This window comes from Populus trichocarpa, chromosome 5 (genome assembly GCF_000002775.5).
Source record: "Populus trichocarpa isolate Nisqually-1 chromosome 5, P.trichocarpa_v4.1, whole genome shotgun sequence".
Taxonomy (NCBI): Eukaryota; Viridiplantae; Streptophyta; class Magnoliopsida; order Malpighiales; family Salicaceae; genus Populus; species Populus trichocarpa.
This window is the reverse complement of record NC_037289.2, coordinates 7,871,882-7,892,697: the sequence shown is the minus strand read 5'-3', so window position 1 is coordinate 7,892,697 and position 20,816 is coordinate 7,871,882. Positions and strand designations below refer to the sequence as shown.

General features: G+C 34.3%; 2 protein-coding genes across 2 annotated transcripts; one reads left to right on the top strand and one right to left on the bottom strand.

Moving 5' to 3' along the window:
- Window positions 1-2,274: 2,274 nt before the first annotated feature.
- On the top strand, window positions 2,275-8,604 carry LOC18099140 (pre-rRNA-processing protein esf1). The gene is made up of 7 exons (XM_006382987.3): window positions 2,275-2,888; window positions 4,155-4,229; window positions 4,877-5,103; window positions 5,933-6,095; window positions 6,367-6,495; window positions 7,023-7,735; window positions 7,942-8,604. The coding sequence occupies exons 1-7, from the start codon at window positions 2,373-2,375 to the stop codon at window positions 8,285-8,287; spliced, it is 2,169 nt and encodes a 722-aa protein (XP_006383049.2). The 5' UTR covers window positions 2,275-2,372; the 3' UTR covers window positions 8,288-8,604.
- Window positions 8,605-8,948: 344 nt separating this feature from the next.
- Window positions 8,949-12,876, bottom strand: LOC18099139 (aspartyl protease family protein 1). The gene is made up of 10 exons (XM_024600492.2): window positions 12,342-12,876; window positions 11,830-11,965; window positions 11,196-11,434; window positions 10,563-10,790; window positions 10,335-10,470; window positions 10,183-10,253; window positions 9,997-10,096; window positions 9,859-9,919; window positions 9,455-9,526; window positions 8,949-9,347 (listed from the first exon to the last, which is right to left on the bottom strand). Exons 1-10 carry the CDS (start codon window positions 12,686-12,688, stop codon window positions 9,157-9,159), a joined length of 1,581 nt encoding a protein of 526 aa, XP_024456260.2. The 5' UTR covers window positions 12,689-12,876; the 3' UTR covers window positions 8,949-9,156.
- Between the last annotated feature and the right edge of the window lie 7,940 nt (window positions 12,877-20,816).

The following is a 20,816-nucleotide window of genomic DNA, read 5'->3' as shown; positions in this document are numbered from 1 at the left end:
CAAAGTAGGGACACTCGACCAACATATGAGAATGTATGGCCAATCTATCAATAAGGAACACGAGGTTAATCCATCAAGGTGAGGGCATACAATTAGTTTAAAGGGAATACACGACTAGTCTACTAAGAGGGATATATGGTCAATCCATCAAGGTGAGGGCATACAACTAGTCTAAAGGGAACGCACGACCAATCCACTAAATAGGGATATATGGTCAATCCATCAACGAAATACACAGGGTCAGTCCATTAAAATGGGGCACACAACTTCTTTAAAGGGGATGCACAACCAGTCCACTGAGAGGGCATGCAAAGTCAGTTCATTGAGGTAGGGATATATAGCTAGTTTAGAGAGGACTTACGACTAGTCCAGGGGACATGTGATCAATTCAACATGGAAGGATATAAGGTTAGTCCATCGAGGTGGGAACACACAATCAATATAGAAAAGATGTATGGTCAATCCATGAAGAGGGATATAGAAAAGATCTATTGAGAAGGGGTGAGTGACCAATCTAAGACTACAAGAGGCTACTCAACTTAAAAAGAATGTGTGGCTAATCATGAAGAGGAATTGGTTTTGAAAAGTATTTGATTGTACAGAGAGGATGCATGTTAAGGATGAAGTGCCTTATGAGTTTTGATAGGAAGTTTCATATCTCATTAATTCTAATACAAAATTGGTTTTTTAGATTTCAAAAACTTGGACCTCGATTTTTCGGTCACCTTTAGAATAAAAAAATGTAACAATACCTATTGCTCACTTAAAAAAATAAGAGTTGATGACATCTTCCATACCTGAGGAAAAAAATACCAGGCACATGCCTGAATTTTTTTATGAAGGTTATACATGTGGGCTTGACCCATAAACACCTAATTTTTTTAATCCATTTCCAATAATTATTTTTATTGAATTGGATTTGTGTTTTAAAATAGTGATTCATTTTTTTATGTTTTTTTAGTTGCATGATAGTTTAAAGAGACTTGTTTGATTTGTCTTGAATTTTTTCCTTTTATATTTTATTCGAATTAGCTGTATTTGTATAATTGTTTTTTTTATAAAAATATAAATAATTTTTTTATTTGGAACAACAATTAACAACTATGATAAAATGAATGAAAATAAAAAAGATAGTCAACATAAAATATTTGAATGTGCATATATCTCTTTATTTGTACTATGAAAATTTGCTTACCACTTTAATATTTTAGTGCTGACAACTTTTGTTTGTTTATCAAAGCATAAATAACATTGTTTCATTTCTCATTTTTTAAAAAGTATGTTAAGAATTAGGCTTCATAATTTATTTCAATTGTTTTCTATAAGATTATCGCAGTCTCATACAAATGTTCTAGAATTGGGTTGGAGGTCGATATTTTGAGTGTCTATTTTTTATTATATAATTAAATAAAAAATACTCTAACAAAAAAAAAACAAAGTTATTAAGCCAAATGAAGTCTATGACCCATTTCGCGGATTTGACGGGTTGACCCGAGTCAATCCAATATATTGTCGTTTCAATGTTTTTTTTTAAAAATATCATCTTAAAAGTCAAATCATATTTATAATGGTTGTTCAGGTTGTTTTTGGACCCGTCAAATTGAGTCGATCACGTTGTGGCAACCCTTAGATGGTTTGATTTGAAGTTCAAGCTAGACAATGAGTGGGGTCTAGATGTTTCAAGGTTGAACCGCTAGGCTGGTTATCAAAGAGTTTCTTGTGGTATGTATATTCTTTTTTTATGTTTAAAAAAGTTATGGTCCAACCTGTAACGTAGCACAAGCTATGTATACAATAAATTATGATGATCAAAGTTTTAAACTTGAAAGGTGCATTCTGTAAAATAAAATTGAGGGCATGAGATCAAATAATAAATATACTAAAAGGCATGAGAGATTTATTATAGCCCCGTCATATTTTTCTATTCACTATTATAGTATGGTGACTATTTTGTCCTTCCCAAAAACAAATAAATACCTTTGAATTATGAGTATTTTGATATTTTCACAGGGTTGATAAGTCATTACTAATTTGTTTGGAAGTATTTTTTCTCATTCAATGTTTTTATAAACAGTAAAATAACCTAAATACCTCTAAGTAAAACAAAAAAAATGGTGTCGGGTAAAGGTATTTATGTATTTTTTTTATACATGGTAGAATTACATAATGTACCATTGAATGCAAGACAAAGTCTAGCAACCCCATAAGCCCACAAGCATTGTGTAGGAGCCCAAACACAACACTGGGCTCTAAAGAAAACCCGTCAGGTTAGGGTTTTAGAGAAACAACAACCTACAATTCCTATTCGCTGTTTTGCAATCCACCGCTAGCTCGCTCGCACGCACGCACTCCTCTGTCGTGAAACTTGTATCATGGGTTCGAAAAAGAAGAGCAAGAGCAAAAACGAGATGATCGATGATCCACGGTTTGCATCCGTACACACAGACCCGAGGTTTCAGAGAGTACCGAAGAGAGAGTCGAAAGTGACAATTGACTCTCGGTTCAATCGTATGTTCACTGATAAGAATTTTGGTACATCGTCTGCTCCGGTAGATAAACGAGGCAGACCTAAGAGGCAAAAAACTGACAGTAGTCTTCGTCATTACTACCGAATCGAAGAAGAAGATACGAAAGATGCAAAGAAGAAGAGAAAAGATGAGGTTTTGAGCAGCGAAGAAGAAGAAGAAGAAGGTTTGAAGAAGAGGAAAAGAAAAGAAGAGGTTTTGAGTAGTGAAGAGGAGGATGAGGAGGAAGAGAGTGGGAGTGATGAATTAGAGGATTTGGAGACGGAGAGTGATGATGATGTGGGTGGAAGTGAAGAGGAGGAGACGAGTAGTAGTAGTAGTAGTAGTAGTGATGAGGAGGAGGAGGATATGGAGAATGTGGAGGTATGATTTCTTCTTCTTCTTTTTGCTGAGGTTGGTTTTGATTTTTTTGTTTTGTCGGGGTTAATTGTTATTATTGTTTTGGTTTTTGAGAGAACTGAGGGATAATTAGAATGAAAATTGAGTTTAAGGAGTTTGAATCTTTAACTATAGTAGGTTTCTAGACAATGATGCTGTTTAGTAGTTGAGAAAATGGAGGGAAATAGAATGGAAATGTGTGTTAAAGGGTTTCTTTTGTTGGTACTCCTTTTTGTGCTGATATTTGCTTGTTTTTAAATTAATAGTGAACTCATAACCATTAGCATTGTTCTTTTGTTAAGAGAATAGAGGGAAGTTGTGGTAAAGGCTTATTTGTTATTGCTCTTTTTTTTATGTTAATCTTTATAGGTGTTTGTTAATTGGTAGCAAACTCCCACCAGTGGTATTGCTTAGTTGTTGATAGGATGGAGGAAAGTAGAATCGAACATTGTATGAAAAGGTCAATTTTTTTACGCTTTTTAGTGCTGATGTTTCCTGGTTTTTAGTCAATGAAGAACTTCAAAGTATGGTATGTGCGGTGGTTGTAAGAATGAATGTAGGAGTCTGGAGTAGAAATTGTATCAACGGTTTAATTTTTGTACTTTTGATCCCAAATTGTTAATTAGCAGTAGTTTTTTTAATGTACAGAATTGCATGTGATGTTATCTTATTTTTAAATTTTTTGACGTTAATTGTTATTGTTATTGTTATTGTTTGGCTGTTGAGAAATGGAGGGGAATCAAGGTTGTGTTTACTTTTAGAAAATAGTTTTTTGGTTTATTCTAAAGAGAACATGTTCATTAAATACAAAATTTTCAAAATAGAGAATAAGGGTCATGTTTGGCTTAAATTGAAAATATTTAAAGGAATGACTGTAAAACATTAGGTGAACCAAACAATTCCTGTATTTTTATATTAAAGAATTTAGAAAACAACCACTTTGGTGTTTTCCAATTTTCTGGAAAAGTGGAGAATTAGAAAAACTTGTTTTCAAGAAAACAATTTTCATTCTTAATTTGTAAACTTGTTTTCTTTAATTTTCTATTTCTAAGTTTTTCTGGAAATCTGCAGATTTTCCACAGGTAAACACAATCCAAATGATTCTAGGTTTTGTTTGTCCTCATACTTTTTGATACCTAATGAAGTATTGAACATACAGAAGAGTAAATGTGCCCAATTATTGCTTTGATTTCCTGTTATACAATGAACTTAATGGCTGTATTTTATGTATTGGATTGCTGGATGCAACAGGTGGAAAATGTACCAGTAATTGAAGAAGGAACGCGGAGGCTTGCTGTTGTTAATATGGATTGGAGGCATGTCAGGGTAATGCTATCAAATTTCTAGAATTTAATGCATCTTTAAGTTTACTACAACATGGAAGTGTGCATGTGTACAACATCATTCATTTCCCCCCCTTCTGTTTGTCAGGAACTAAATTGAGTATTCAAGAAAATTTTTTCATCCTTGAATTATCATGAGCTAGGATAATTTCTCAATAGGGTATTCAGTCACTTTGCTGTTGAGAGGTCTGGGGCTGAGTTTTGCTTACACCTGTTCAAAGGACTTTAAATATGGAGAACTTAAAATTGGAAATAGCCATTATGTTTGTCATTGAAAGCAATTATGTGTGTTTGAGCTCTATACACCTATAATTCTTACATATTAGGCAATACGTGAAAGGTTTTTCATATCTCTTGTTCTTTCATGAGCTGTAATAAATATCCTGCTCATGACAGCTAGCCTTCCCCATCTTTCTTTTTCAATTATGCAAGAGTATTTTTAAAAGGTGAAAATGAAATTGTGACTGAGGGCTTGCAAGAATAAGTATGTTATTAGTAACGAGGGCCTTGTCTTATTGTAATGAGCTCTATGCATAAGTTTCGGTTTATATCCTTCCATGGTTTACTTTGTTGTCGTCTAGGTATTTGTATGGTATACCCTTGAACTGACTTTTTTCTTTGAAAATCTAGGCGGTTGACTTATTCGTTGTATTACGCTCATTTCTTCCAAAAGGAGGACAAATTTTGTCTGTCAGTGTCTACCCATCTGAATTTGGACTTCAGCGTATGAAAGAGGAAGAAGTCCGTGGCCCTGTTGGCTTATTCGATGATGAAAATGAGAAAAGCGATGAAGATGATGATGACAATGATGAGATTGACTATGACAAGCTGCGTGCTTATGAGAAAAGTAGGCTAAGGTAATCGTGTGTCTTTTTCTACACATTTCTTCCTGCTAAAAGTTTTCAAGAACATCATTGAGCCTAATCCTTCTCCAACCTGGGTCTTTTAAAGGAAGACAGCTAAGCATAAAAATAACCAATTAATCACTGGCTTGTACATTTTATTCCACAAGTGACCTCATGTTTAACCGTTCAGATAAGGTGCACAGAAATTTCTACTGAAGCATGTTGCTTACAAGGCTAATTTAATCAGGTCTATTGAAGGAAAAGACCCTGGACCTTCCTTTCTGCCAAGTTTGTTATGTATTTTATTAGAATGAAGCACATTATGCATCTTTGGCTGCCACTCTTCCTATAGCAGAACTTTTTTACTGCTTAGGCAGTTTTATATGTCCTGCCACTCATGTATTCTATTGGGAATGATATTGTGACATTGTATTTCTCTTAAACATCATTTTTTATGGGTGGCTCTGATTTTATTAGAGGTTTGACAAAGGTGAGACTTGAATCTGAGACCTAACCCATCTTGCTTATGTAAGAGCACCACCAAGCTGCAAGTTAATTGGTCTTAAATGTCATTTGTAGGCATCTTGTGTGCTAATGGTGACTTTTTAGTATATCATGTTCGTAATTGTTTCTCTTTTGAAATATAAATTGGACTGATCTGTACTTTCCCAATATATATGCAACGATGTCTTTGGCTAATCTGTACTTGCCCAATCTAGATGCAAAATTGTGGTTGCTGCCTCCATTAACACGCAGTGCGCTGACTGTTCAGTACATTCGACTGCCACCCCCGTTTTTCCTTCTTTGATTATGGATTTATTGTGTGTGCCATTCTCCTCAGGTACTACTATGCTGTGGTGGAATGTGATTCAGTTGCAACAGCAGATTATCTTTACAAATCTTGTGATGGAGTTGAGTTTGAAAGATCTTCCAATGTGCTTGATCTCAGATTTATTCCTGACTCTATGGATTTTAAACACCCACCTCGTGATGTTGCCACAGAGGTATATGTGTTTCGATTCTCTATTGATGATGGGTTTCTGTAATCATGATAATTGCATGTGCATTGACAGAGTCTTACATGGCCAAATATGCATCCAAGGCCAGGAAATTTGTTTCTATAGGGACCATTCTGTGCACAAATTAAAAGTACATTTTGCAGAAGCGAAAAGATTTTTTTTTTCTCCTGCATTTGAAATTTTGTATTCTAAATAATTTAGCAATAAAAAAGGAGGCCGAAACTACTGGTGCTTATGATCTACACTTTTTGCTCAGGCGCCTTTGGGCTATGAGGGGCTGGATTTCCATACTAAAGCACTGCAGCACAGTAACATTCCTGTTTCTTGGGATGAAGATGAACCACAGCGTGTGAAGACCTTGAAACAAAAATTTAATGCTGACCAGGTAGGTAGCTTGATCCGAGTCTACCTCTTCACTTGTGCTGGATACTCCCTGTGAATTTTTATAATCATATATTTGACTGGAATGAGTAATAGAAAGTGCATTCTTTCGCTGTCTGACTTGAGATGCTACTTGATTTTTATTTTCTTTAATGAATATACTCGATTAAAATTAAAAATTGTAAGTAAAAATGTAAAGGAATGCCAATTTCCTGCCTGTACTCTGGATCTACTGGTTTGCAAATATATATTCCTTATATTTTACCATTTTCTGAAAGTCATGTGGTTCTTGGTTTATGTTCAACCATCTTCTGAAATCATATATTTGCATTTATAACTCAGCATTGATGAAAGCCCTTGTCATAAGATATGTGAAAGAAGCAACAATTAGTAAATCAAAGACAAATTTGCATGCCAGAAACAGTGGGAATCAATATAATGCTCTGTTCAACTTGATAGAAAAGCTTTCGAGTTGTTAAATTGGTATGTTCTTTTTGCTTCTATAGTGACACGGTGTCTTTTTTCATATAGCTAGCTGAATTGGAGTTGAAGGAGTTTCTAGCTTCTGATGAGAGTGAAACTGACAATGATGAAGCTGATAATGACATGGAAGATGAATCAGATAAAAAGCATAAGAAACGAGACAAGTACCGTGCTTTAATCCAGTCTGGTGATGGTTCAGATGAAGACCAAGAGGAGGGTCAGGATATGGAGGTTACTTTCAATACTGGCTTAGAGGATTTAAGCAAGCGTATCCTAGAAAAGAAGGATAAAAAATCAGAAACTGTTTGGGAGGCATATCTCAGGAAAAGGCGTGAGAAAAAGAAGGCTCGAAAAAATCAATCCAAGTATTCTTCAGAAGAGGACAGTAGTGATACTGATGAAGAAGGAATGGAAGGGATAGAACAACCAGATGACTTCTTTATTGAAGAGCCATCAGTCAAAAAAGTTAACAGCAAGGACTACCAAGGTAAGAAAAACAAAGAAGAAAAGCAACTTCAGGATACAGATAGGGAGGCAGAGGCAAGCAAAGCAGAGCTCGAGTTACTACTTGCTGATGATAAGGGGGGCAAAAAAGGTCTGAAGGGATATAATTTAAAACCTAAAAAGGCAAAAGGGAAAAAGGGAAAAGAAGTTCCTGATGAGGACAAAATACCCACTTCTAATTTGGATGACCCTCGGTTTTCTGCTCTTTTCACTTCACCTCTCTTTGCATTGGATCCCACAGATCCACAGTTCAAAAGGTACTTCCTCTGTACTACTTGATTTCTTCAAGCTACTGGACATGGTCTCGTGATGTGTGTTGATCAAACTGCTTGCTTGTGCCCAAGTATGCTAATGATTATTCCAATGTTATTGATTGCAAACTGGTTGTCCTCCACTACTGATTTGGAAGGTTTTAATAGCCTGCCTCTTGTACTGTAACTAAAATCTGTTTTTGGTGTTGCAGGAGTGCAGTCTATGCAAGGCAGCTGGCACTGAAACCACAGAAGAGTGGTGAGCAACAATTGGTGGAAGGAGAGAATGAGAAACAGGCTGAAAAAGCTCAGTTGCTATCTGATGATCCTGCAATGGACAGAAATGAGTATATGATATCCGATGGTTTGCCAGAAAGGAAAGAGAAGTACGAGTTATCAACATTGGTAAGATCCATCAAGATGAAGTCCAAGCAAGTTCAGTCGTCCTCCAACACCAAGGATAAACAATTGCAGCCTAAAGGGTTGAAAGAAACGGAGAAGCCTGAGCTCTCAACCTTGGTTCAATCAGCAAAGAAGGCCAAAGTTTTGAAAAAATGAATAGTAGAGAATTTGAGATTATTTTTCTTTTCTGCTCGCAATGTTGTGCAAGAGCAGATGGGAAGTGAAGGCAATTCAGTCTGCTCATATCGTTGCAACTCATGGAAGGCTTTTGCCCCCCATTTTTTTGGCTGGTAGAGTTTCCTTATCATGCCTGTGGAAGCGTGTTTAGGATCGTATTTCATGTTTGGAGCTTGTAAGATCTATTCAGGATAGAGGACTAACTATCCGTAGATTGCATTTCAAAGAGAGTTGACAGATTATTCATAGAGTGCAAGAAAGTTGAATAAAAGAACGAAAAGAGGTTGTTTTCCTAATATGCTTATTTATGGGTTTGCTAGTGGCCCGGCCTTTTGAGCTTTCTGGCCTCCTTTGGGTTAGCTGCTATGAGTATTTTTCTTCTCACCTCCGGAAGCACACATGCAAGAAGGAAGTTTGATCTTGATGCAAATGGCTAAAATTTCTTCAGCTTTATATGATTATCAATCGAATAAAAAGTTAGTTTATGTATCAATCCTTGCATCTCCTACGACTGGTGGGGTGACAGCTAGTTTTGGTACGTTGAACAAACATTGAATAAGACAAGTCGATTGGAAGGACGAATGCTAACTCTCAGAAAGAGAAATGGGACATGAACGATACAGAAGTGCACTGTGAGCTATAACCAGAATGTAATCTTGTAACTGTATCATATCAATTGTCTGTTTATAATCAAAATATATTTACAACCCCAGCATCGAGTCATGTTTACTATGATCTAAGACTAAGAATAAAAAATAAGAGGAAGCCAAAAATGCTTCCATCTTGGTGTATACAATAACTGGAAAACGAATGCCTGAAGTTGTGAACACTAAGAAAAAGAAAAAAAATCAAACAATAGCAAAGAATAGAGCTAGTGTCATCATTAATGTGAAATTAAACGGTTTGGACCGTGGTGAATGACTCCCACCGGGAGGTGATGATGCTGGTATTTGTTTGGCTTCTGGGTTAACTGCAGTAGCAGGAGGTACTGCAGTATTTGGGGATACAGCCAGAGTGTTGGTATCCATGTTATCATAACCTGGGGACAAAAAGAAATTTCATTAGGTAGAACAACTAGTAACGAAAGGAAGAGGAAAAATGGTGTTTGATTTTAGAGATCCAATCCAAAACGGGAAAAATACTCACAGTTAGATGGCTTCCAACCCAAAATCATCCTCTCACGATCGAAAACTATGCGATGACCAGTCATGAAATTTTCTACAAGGAGATAAGTTTTGATAATGTAAGGAACAGTTTCTCACTGCACACATTAAGAAATTGATGCCAAGTTTAGACTTGCTAATTCAAAGTTTTGTTTATTGTTTCCAAGTCTTATCTTAAAAAATAGTGTTAATCTTAAGAAACAAAACCTAACCAACTTTCACACTTAGCAAAACTTATTTGTCTAGCATGAGATTAAGAAATTATGGTTCAACAGAAACATCCCCCAACACAAAAAATCCATAAATTAACAAATTAAGAAACGGTACCAAATGTAATGAAGAATAAATTCCAAAAATAAGGAAAACTATAGATAGTAAGATACTCACGTCCAATGATGTTCACATCTCCACTCTTGATCATACCGAGACAATATACAGCTGAACCATCCTGCAGTTCGCAAGAATAAACTTGTTTTCCAAGAAGCAGGAATAAGATATCAGACAGACAAATGGAGGCATGCTTACCGCAAGTTGAACTAGTACTATGGGGTCTGTTATGTTAAAGTAGTCTCCACCGCTCATTACTAGAGTCACTGCGGGAATTGTCAGCTCAGTTTGATTAGCACTGCATTTAAATTGGAAGTCAGTGCCTGCAGGATTACAGAACACTAAGCACATGAAAATGGGAGAATTTGTGCGGATATAAATGACCTTATATCATAACAATAATCAAATGGGACTTGAGTAGATGAGCGACGTGTTTCCTTTACCAGCTTATTGAACTGCAAAAATAGCACAAGTAATAAGTACACAAAAGGTAGGAAGTCAAGCAAATATCAAGACTCACTACTAAAACTACTTACACTCTCCGCTATAAGTGTATAAGCTGGATCATTCAGGTATGTAAATGAGGTACCGGAATCGAAAATTGCACTATAAACAAGATCACTAGCTTGTCCACCAATACTTGTTTGAGTGATGCTGATGTTGTAAAGCGAACTGGTAACAAGTTTTCAAAAAATAAGCACAACAGGCATGGAAGGCAGATAAAAAAGAAAAAGTCTGCACATCAAGATTCAAGAAGTGAGTACCTGCGTGGTTGCCCTTGATTGAAAGACGTTTCTCCTTGGCCTGTGCTTCCTTTGTCACCAAAACTGATTCTACCAATCCCATTAGGGCTAAAACACATGGAAAATGAACCAGAAGTATATCCATTATGTGCCAAAGTACTAGGCACAGATATATTAGACATGCCAAGTCCAAACAAGCCATTGGGAGCTCCACCAGTCAAAAAAGAACCCGTTTGAACTTTACCACAACTGCAAAAGCATAGCACATTTATAAGTAAAAATTGCTGAACAGATTTTGAAAAAAAATTAAGAATGAGGAGCAAGGTTATGGAAATGAGAGAAATGATTCCAGTCCATCAAAGAAAGAATACATGCACCAGACGCCCTCAAGTTTCTGATAGCACATGACTGACATCTAGTGTGGTTTCTCACATACAAGTGATCTTTCACATCACCAAAATCCATATGAAAGAACTTTGGTACTTGGGGTTAACCATATCCAATCTTACTCCAGGTTCTCCAATTAAAACCAAGGGCTAACAACTCTATCATATTCACTATCAAGGTACTTGGGTATCATGCCATTTCCAAAATCCATGTGGGTGGTCTGAAATGCATTTCCTGATTTATAACAGCCAAGTGGAAATTACCTACCCAAAAGTAATTTTTGCATCAACAGCTTTTGATTGACTATCATCGCTGATCAGGTGCAATAAATCCTGTACAAAGTACCCAGTTGTCGAAGTGCCATTAGAAAGATATACAACTTGATAAGGACAATTGCTCTGATCACTAGGGCATCGATCACGCTGTGTTTGTGAGCACAAGGTGCTGTTGCAAGGGACCTTTTCGCTTGTTGAGGATGTATTCGGACTGTAGATATTGAGGTCTACCTGTTTAGAAAAAAAACTAAGTTGGTAATTGTGGAAGTGCTAGTATCATAAACGATCAAATTAGTAGATGTAATCACCACAACAGCTGATTCAAGATTTCATTTGAATTGAAAATTTTCCAGTTAGTAGAGTCCAAATTCAAATGGTGATAAATCGTCACTCGTGGCTAAAAATTATCTGCAATCTAGGATGCAGAACTGGATTCTCTAATCACTCAGAGCAAGCATTCATCATCAGTCAAACAGCAACACCAAAAAATTGACAGCTTAACTTCAAAGAGAATTCAAGCGTCAACAACTTAAATCATAAGCATTCTCAACAGTGCTGATGTCAAAATCAAATTAAGTTCTCAATTGAACTAGAATCAACTAGAAAATTCAAAATAATTGACCTACCGTTCCTGATGGTGATCTTAGGCTATGCACACAACTGGAACAATCACATGGCAACCACAAGAGGTTACTTCCAGTGTCTAGGGCCACAAGAAATGACACACTTGGTGTTCCAACCGAAACATTAGCATAATGTAAACTGAAACAATTTGAACAAACACAGTACAGATTAGCCAGAATAATAATCATCTAAATACACGTAATAACCTAAATCCCATGTTTGGTTGCCAAGAAAATTGAGCCTTAGAATTAATTTCAATAAAAAAAGAAAAATAATGAAAGCAAATACTTGGAGGTTTTTTTTCTTTTCTTTTCCTAATAGGAGTTGATGCTCAAAAGGACAAGAAAACATGTAACCAAATAGGCCGTTGCTATACAAGGAAACACAACTGTTCCTTCTGTTACCTTTTCCTTTTCCTTTTCCCTTTCCTTTCATTTTCTTTTCTTTCCCAGCAGCCAAACACAACAAAAACTTTGGGAAAAAAAACACTCAACTAAAAGTGAGAGGAACTTACAATCCCAAACCATCAATCCGATAAGTCTCGTTCCCGTAATAGAAAGTAAGTAGTGTTTTATTATTTTTATTATCACCGCCAGTACTAGTAGCCAATCTACGGCCATGAATAACTCTATCACGTTGAGCCATAACTTGAAAATATGGAACACTATCTTTCACTGGCAACAATCCATCAACACCAAACATCCCTTTAACCGGGTCAGAAAACCGGTGATGAATATCAAAACCGAATGTTCCAAACCCAGAACATCTTTCTATCAGCACAAACAAGAACAGCAAAAACAAAAATGGAAACTTGTGGTGACGAACATGAAAAGAATGAGCATAACTGAAAAGGGTCGCCATGGGAAAGAGAGTTCAAAAGGATTGAGAAAGAAAAGAATTGAAATTGATCGTGTTTCAAGAGAAAGAAAAGGTAAGTCGGTTGATGTAGGTGAAGTAGGAAGAAAGAGTCGTTTGAAGATAGAGAGAGAGAGAGTGAGGGCAAAAAGTCTTGCTAGAGTGTGTTTATTTTCGTGATTGAAGTTGAGAATGAAATTGGATATAATTAAATTATGTATGAAATTTAAGTATTACCTATAAAAACTAATTATTTTTGTCTTTTTATAAATTATTTTAATAAATTTCATACACAAAACCATAGTTTTGAAACATGACTCGACGGATCAACTCGGGATCTAACCGACCTGAAACTGAAACCAGGCCAGACTAAAGAAAAAATAAGAGAATGAAAAATCCGGTGTGACCCGAGAGGTGGACCCGGCGACCCGGCAAGACCAGGTCAAAAACTCGGTTACAACTCGTTGACTTTTGTTTTTTTTTTTATTAAAGCGACGTCATTTTGATTTTTTTAAAAAATTTGACCCGAACGACCTGATAACCCGATCAAAACCCGATAACCTGGTCAAAACCCGATAACCCAATTAAAATCTAGAACCTGAACCTTAAACCAAACCAACCACCAAGCCGAGCCTAAAAACTATTCACCAAACTCAACTTCAACCATATAAACACACCCTTATATTGCATCATTGTCTTGCCGGGTGGGGGTTTGTTGCCAACTGGCGTTCCACGAATGGGTAAACCGTGTAAGGCTGGACTTTTGACGATGGTGGGCCCCTACATTTAAATCATAAGGCGAACCTCCAGACTATTTGGCGAGTATCAATCTTGTCCTCAATTAGTTTTTCTCTCTCAATTGGATCCTTATGCTGGAGTTTTGGGTTTTCTTTTTGGTTGTACAGATGCTTCAAACATCGAAAATAGTCTACTTTTCTAGACCCAATTTCCCTGAATAAGAATTATTATAATAAATATATCAATTGCGTGTTCTTGTGAAAATAAAAATAATAATAATAGGACATTTTGGTCAACAAAAATAAATAAATAATAAGATACTCAGAATTCTTCAAATAATCCAAATAAATGAAAAAAAACCCATAAAATAATCATTTTGATTTTTTTTTGGTGCCGAGTCTTTCCCATCAAGACACCCAAACCAAAATAAATGAGAACCTACCTTGGTTTAGACATTCTGCAAAAAAATTCCCAAAATCGCCTGTTTTAATTGATAGCGTCTTTCTTAAGCATTTTTAACAGTCCACGTCAATCTTCGATTCCTACACAGTTGCGAAGAAATATCTGAAAATAGTAATATAAAAAAGATTTATGTATTAGTAGCATAAAATCCGGCTCGGCATGACTGGTTGATCTAGGACCCGGCCGACCCGGGCTGAAAAAAAAACAAGGGAAAGAAAAACCTGGTGTGACCTGACAGGTTGACCCGGTAAAAAACCCGATTGCAACCCATTGACTTTTGTTTTTGTTTTTTTACTAAAACGACATCGTTTTGATTTTGATTTTTTAAAAAAATTGACCCGGTTAAAACCCGGAATTTGAACCTTGAACTGGGCCGGGTCTAAAAACTATGATTCGTAGGCTTACAATGTTTTTTTTTAAAAAACCTTTAAAAATCTTTGATTTTTTTATTTGAAATTAAAATTTTTTACCATTTTAAATCATTTCAATACAATGATAATGTAAAAAATAAATTTTAAAAAATAAAAAAATTATTATTTTTTCAATCGTTACGTCAGTTTGACTAGGTCCAACCTCAATATCAAAAGAAAAAAAAAGACACCGTCAACAAAGATCTAAAGAGAATAGAAAGAAAACAAATCGGTAAAATACAAGGTCATAAATGCAAAAACAATAAAATACAAGGATGTCACTAGAAGAGTCTAAAATAGAAGGTTAGAGGTAGTGGTCGTTGGAAGTAAACGGTCGACGTCAGTGTACATTATTGAATGATTATCTTGGCTAGAAAAATGAGAAAAAAAAAGAAGAAAAAAAAGGCGAAGCCAACTATGCTGTTGACCTAACTCCTACATTAATTGAATCAAAGGGAATATTAATTATTGGGCATGAGCATGAGCATGTCCATGGCCTCCAGCACTTGAACGTACAACTCTTTAATAAATCACACTTTGAATTGCGTATTTTTTTCTTTTTCTTTTTCTTTTTTTCACATCTTTCAAGAGGGTTGGTTTTCATAAGTTTAGGATAAGTTGACGTAAAAAACGTGTAGCTGCAAAAAAGTTAGGCACCGAATTGGGGACTAATTGTTTTTTAAAAAATAATTATTACAGCAGTTTGGGAAAATAAGAGCAGAGCTGGACGCAATTAATCTAGAAAGAGGTTTCATCCTAAAGCTTAAAGCTTTCCTTGGACGATGAAAAAGAGAGGAGTTCTTTCACAAGAAAATAACATGCAAGCTTTGATGTTGTTGTAGTCCTTGTTTTGGTAGAATAATCTAATGCAAAAACAAGAATGCTAAATTGGCAAATTCGTACTAAATGAAGTCATTATTGATTATGAGCACAAACAATATGAATTGAAGTTTAATAAAGTTATTGGGTAGAATAAAACATATCATAGACTTGATACATTTAGATGTGTGGGGACTATTAGTGTCATTCCAAGGAAAAATAAATTATTAAGTATAATTTATTGATGGCTTTTAGAAAAGATTATAGGTATATTCAATCAAGAAAAAATTAGATGTGTTTTCAATATTTAAAGATTTTAAATCGTAAGGTGGAACTTGAATCCTAAAAAAGGATTAATTGTTTAAAGAAAAGTAATGATGGAGAATATACCAATGATAACTTTCTTACATTTTATAAGCTAAAAGGATATTAAAGGTAATTTACTATTGCATATACACCTCAAAACAATATTGTGGTGGAGTTGATGGAAAAAACTTTACTAAAAAAAATAAAATTTATGTTGAGAATTGCAAGTCTAGTAAAGTCATTTATGATAAAAACAATTAAGACCTCTTATTATGTCATAAATTAGTCAATATCGGCTACATTTAGGGTAAAACACCAACATAGATATAGACCGAAAAACCAACATAATATTTTCTTTACATGTATTTAGATGTCATTCATACATAATGTATGATTCCCAATATAAAACAAAAAATATATTTTGGGATATGCTGATGTAGTTAAAAGGTATCACTTGTGGTATCTCATTGCCTATAAATTTGTAATTAATAGAAATGTGATATTTGTAGATGACACACTGCAAGATCAACAAAAATACAACACTTTAAAGGAACTACTATAACTTATACAAATTAAAAATAAAAACAAAAAAACTCTTTTAAAGTAGTACCAAAGCATAAGGAGCAAAAATCAAACAAAACCAATGATATAAAAATTCAATGTTCAATGTGTCAGACAAGAAAACCATCTTAGCACTTAAAATATGTTATAACAAACAATAATGCATATTGTTTTTTAATAGAGAATAGAGAGCCATAAACTTTTTAGGATAGCCAAAATTATTTATTATGGATGACAACAATGTAGGAAATAGTTGAAGGTTTGCACATAAACAAGACATGGAAACTTGTTCCACTTTCAAATAGAAAAAAAAAACATATTGGTAACAAATGAGTCTATAAGATTAAACAAGATAGCAATGATCAAATAGAAAAATATCGTACAAGATTGGTGATAAATTGATATGCTCAAAAGAAGAAGATTGGCTTCAACATGATTTTTTTCTATTTTGTTGTACTTATGACATTATGGATGACATATTGGTAATTTCCCCCAATAGAGACTGAGTCTAAAAAATAAAGACTCAATTAGTTAAGGAGTTTAATATAAAGGATTTAGGATAGACAAACAAGATTTTAGGGACATAAAATTATCCAAATAGAAAAGATATGAAGATTTAGGTGGAACAAGATATGAAGCTTTAGTCTAAAAAATAAACGCTTCCCTTCCACCATGTCATTGAAAGCGTCTTCGTGTCCTTTCCCTTCTTAGCTTTGGGTGGCCGATTTGTCGCTGGTGGAGATTTCTTTTTTTCTTCTTTCTACTCTTTTAAAATGATAGATTGGTCCTCCTTGTTGTTGATATTTAAAATTCAGTCTTTATTTTTTTAATTTCTAATTTTTGTTCTTGTCCCTTTTATAAATATTTTATTTGTTTTCAATTTCATCATTTAATAACAATTTGTCATATGATTTTTTTTTTCCATTTTGGTCCTTATTATTTTGATTTCTAAGTTTTTTCTTGTCTTCTTTGTAAAAATTTTATTTACTTTCAATTTCATCTTTCAATTCAAATTTATAGTGTATTATTTTTACCAATTTGATCCTCATTCTTTTGATTTTTTTCTTTTGTTAAAGTTAATTTTCTTCTTAATTTCAACCTTTAATAAAAAAAAAAATTACTTTTATTTTGTATGTTAATTTTGATCATCATTTTTTTGGTTGTTTTTTGGTCCTTTTTCTAAATTAATTTTTCTTTTCAATTTCACCCTTCAATAAAATATAAAATTTATTTCTATTACAATTTTGATCCTTATTATTTTAATTGCTATTTTCTGTTTTTAATCGTTTTGTATAATTAATTTTTTTTTCAATCTCATCCTTAAATACTTGATTGATTGAGAATTGAACTTCATTGTTTTTTCAAGTAAGGTACTATGGGTCTAATAATCCGGATCACGGGTTTAAAAGGTTAATGTAGGTTGATATTTAAAAAAAAAAAAAAGATTTTGTGATTTTCTTTATTCTTTTTTCTATCGGGTAATTATGATATCTTGATCCGGGCTTCGGGCCTGGTAGGATAACTTGGGTTGGCTTGATCTTGATTACTGGAGTTACATGTTTGTTATTCTAACTCAAATTAACTAGAGTTGATTTTTTTAGGTTGTTTTTTATTTATTATATTTCATCATTCTATATTTAATGGGATAAGAATTGAGTTATATTATTTGTTCATTTAGAAAAGATATTTTTTCTCAAGTTATCATGATCTCTTTTTATTTTTTAAAACAAAATTAATTTCTTTAATCCAGTCGGTTGAATGGCAAATTTTTCTACCCGTGATTAAGGCAGCTTGTAAACTATTCAGCTCAAAACAAGTCGTACCCTGCAACTTGGAATTCTTTAGATGAGATTCACACCCGAGTTTATTTCAATGCGTTTATACTGAACCAGACTCGTGTTAGTTTTTTCCAAGAGTTCGAGTGGTTAATCAATACTTTAGATGTATGTGTGAATGGTTTTTTCCATGAACATGTGGCCGTGATCATCGTTCTATAGTTTCCATCTCTCGGTAGGTGGGGGGGAAAAGACAAGCTGCTTTTGCCTGGCTTCAACTTTGAATGCGACAAAGTCAAAGAAGGAGGGAGTCACTGCAGGAAGCATGAAGGAAATTACCTATGGCTACGTATCCAATTCCTGCTTTTTTTTATATTTCTTTTTCATAAGAGTTGTAGTTTTGAAAACCTCAAGCAGTGATTTTCGTATGTTATTCCACTTGCTATTTTAATGGTTTTGGGACCGAGTAAACCTCAGGTTTTTTTTTTTTTTTTTAGTTTTTGTCATTATCACCATTATTTATTTAGACTTATCTTTTGGTGAATATGAAATGAAACTTTGCAAGTAAACCCTTTATAGCAACAGGAAGGTTCCAGGAATTGATCAAATTTCTTGGTCTTCCACTTCCTTTCATAGCCTTAATTAACGCGTCATGTTGTACCCTTATAGCTTTCAGACTTCCAGAAGCAAAGATTCGCTCTCATTGAGAGGAAGTATTTATCATCAGCCGATTGCAGTCCACTGTTGGTAATTTGGAATTGATCCAGTAGCAACCCTAAAGAAAAACAGAAAAGGCAGCCTTGCCTGACCAGGAGGAGTTGTTTTTCCCTTGTGCTTATTGAAATGGCTTCTGGTAACAGGATTCAAAGTCATTAAACCTTCAAACAGCGGCAAGACTCAGTCTGTTAATTTTTAATTGAGCTTTGAAAAAGCTGATCTCTCCACCGAAAAAGACCCAAAGCTTTGCTTCTTTTTGAAGACTTCTGCAAGTCAATATAGCTACAACTAATGTAGTCTTTTATGCAGGAAGGTACCAAGTGAAAGGTATCCTATGCACATGTTCTCTCTACAGCTTTTCTTTTCAACCAGAAGTTCCAAGTAGAAGGATCATATTTGCTTACATGATAAAAGGTTGATCTGGGGCAAAAGAAGAGAGAAAAGAAAAAGCTAATAAGAAGTCAAAGAAAGAGAATTAAAAAATGAAGAAGAGAAAAATAAGGGTTGGAAAAGTCTATAACTTTATAATTTTTATTCAATTTATTAAAATTCTCAAACATTTAGAAAAAAATAGGATATAAATATTAAAACCCTAACATTAAGTGTATTATGATACTTATGTAAATGAGCTCAAAATTTATATTGTTCATTACTGGCTTGAATATGTTTTTTAATCTCAACATGCAAATTATATGAACTTTACATACAAAAGACTCAACTGAATCAGACATTTTAAAGTAAGAAGACATAGTTAGAAGATCTACAAGCTTTCTAGATTCGTAACTATGAACACTATATGATCGAGAGTGTGAAGTGGAATAAACAATATTTGAAGTCTTAATTAATGGATATAGTTTAGACATAACCTAGTAAATTAGAATTATCTTTATCTTCCTCATCATATGTCAAGGGTAAAGGATCAGGGAACTCAACATGTTGCTCTAAATCTATGACATGCTGGATGTTAAGCATTAGGAGGTGAGGAGCATGTTGCTCCAAACCTTTGACGTGTTAAGCGTCAAGCATGATGGGTAAGGAATCAAGTGATTTAAGTAGATTAATATCATAAAACTCTTCTCAGACCATACTTACCTTTTCAGGCAATTCTACTAAAGATTTTCCTAATACTTCTTCCTTTACCACTAAAGTAGAATTATTATATTCTTTATTAATCTTATTTTTAGACTCGTTTAGACTTATAGTGTTAAGTCTCTTTTCTTACACATCCTCTTTATCTAGGCCATTAAAGTTCTCAGGATTGAGTTCATACACTTGCACACAATAGTTTTTCTTTTCACCTATATCCTTATATTCTTAGACGACTAAGAGTTTGGAGGTGCGGTTGAAGAAGATATGACCAGAACCTTGACAGTTAGCATACTAAATCTCTAAACTCATCATAGACATTTCATTAACGACTTTTTTTCCCTCATCTTTTTTATAAATTTAGGCACCACTAAGATTAAGTCTATATGATGGAGCACCTAACAAAGAACCATCATTCCTAAATTGAGATCTAAAATGGGTAATATGAGGGTCTTGATATTTTATTCGTTGACTCTTTATAAGCAGCTCATAATCTTGCACTACAGTATAGGCTTGGTTAAGAGTAAAACCACCCATGAGCCTGACCTCTTTTCTAAAATTATCTTTCAAACCCTTACAAAATCTACGCAAAGTTAAGGCTTTATTTTCTCTTATGGCATATCTCATCATGTAATCATTAAATTGTGTTATATATTCATTGACAGATTATTCCATTGGTGTAAGAGTTTATTTCTATAAGACCAGGGTAGGTACTTCTCCTGTAGTTTTTGTTTTATTTTGGTCCAATCAATTATGACTTATGAGAGGTTTACCTTTCCTCTCTAAACAACCCTCAACATCTCCCTAATAAAGTTGGGCTTCATTAATGGGCATCATCTTAACAAGTCTAATTCTAATATCATCAAACAAGTTGTGTCACTCAAAGAATTGATTAATTTCACAAATCCACATATCATATATCTAAGGGTCATGATGACCATAAAAAGTGAGGGCTTCTATTTTATTACGGCTCATGACTTTCTCATCAAGGTAATTGTATTTAGAGTAACCTAAATGATAATTATATTGGTGACACTCAGGGTGAACATACCTACAATGGTTATTCCTGTTATATTTATTGGTCTTTGGGTGCCTTATTCGAGAACTCTCTTAGGGTTCATTTCTTCTAAACATGTTTGTCATCTGAGATTGTAGCTCCCATCAAATGGTCTTAAGAGTATTACTAAGGGTCGGGTTCACGATAAGTGTACTAACTTAAAATGGAATTGAGATCACATACAATTCTTACAAGTGAAATCA

Coding starts and splice junctions, on each gene's coding strand:
- LOC18099140 (XM_006382987.3), top strand. CDS start 2,373: ATGGGTTCGAAAAAGAAGAGCAAGAGCAAAAACGAGATGATCGATGAT. Junction 4,230..4,876: donor TGGATTGGAGGCATGTCAGG/GTAATGCTATCA, acceptor TTGAAAATCTAG/GCGGTTGACTTATTCGTTGT. Junction 7,736..7,941: donor ACAGATCCACAGTTCAAAAG/GTACTTCCTCTG, acceptor TTGGTGTTGCAG/GAGTGCAGTCTATGCAAGGC.
- LOC18099139 (XM_024600492.2), bottom strand. CDS start 12,688: ATGGCGACCCTTTTCAGTTATGCTCATTCTTTTCATGTTCGTCACCAC. Junction 11,435..11,829: donor TAAGATCACCATCAGGAACG/GTAGGTCAATTA, acceptor TTTTCTAAACAG/GTAGACCTCAATATCTACAG. Junction 10,791..11,195: donor GATGCAAAAATTACTTTTGG/GTAGGTAATTTC, acceptor ATGCTTTTGCAG/TTGTGGTAAAGTTCAAACGG.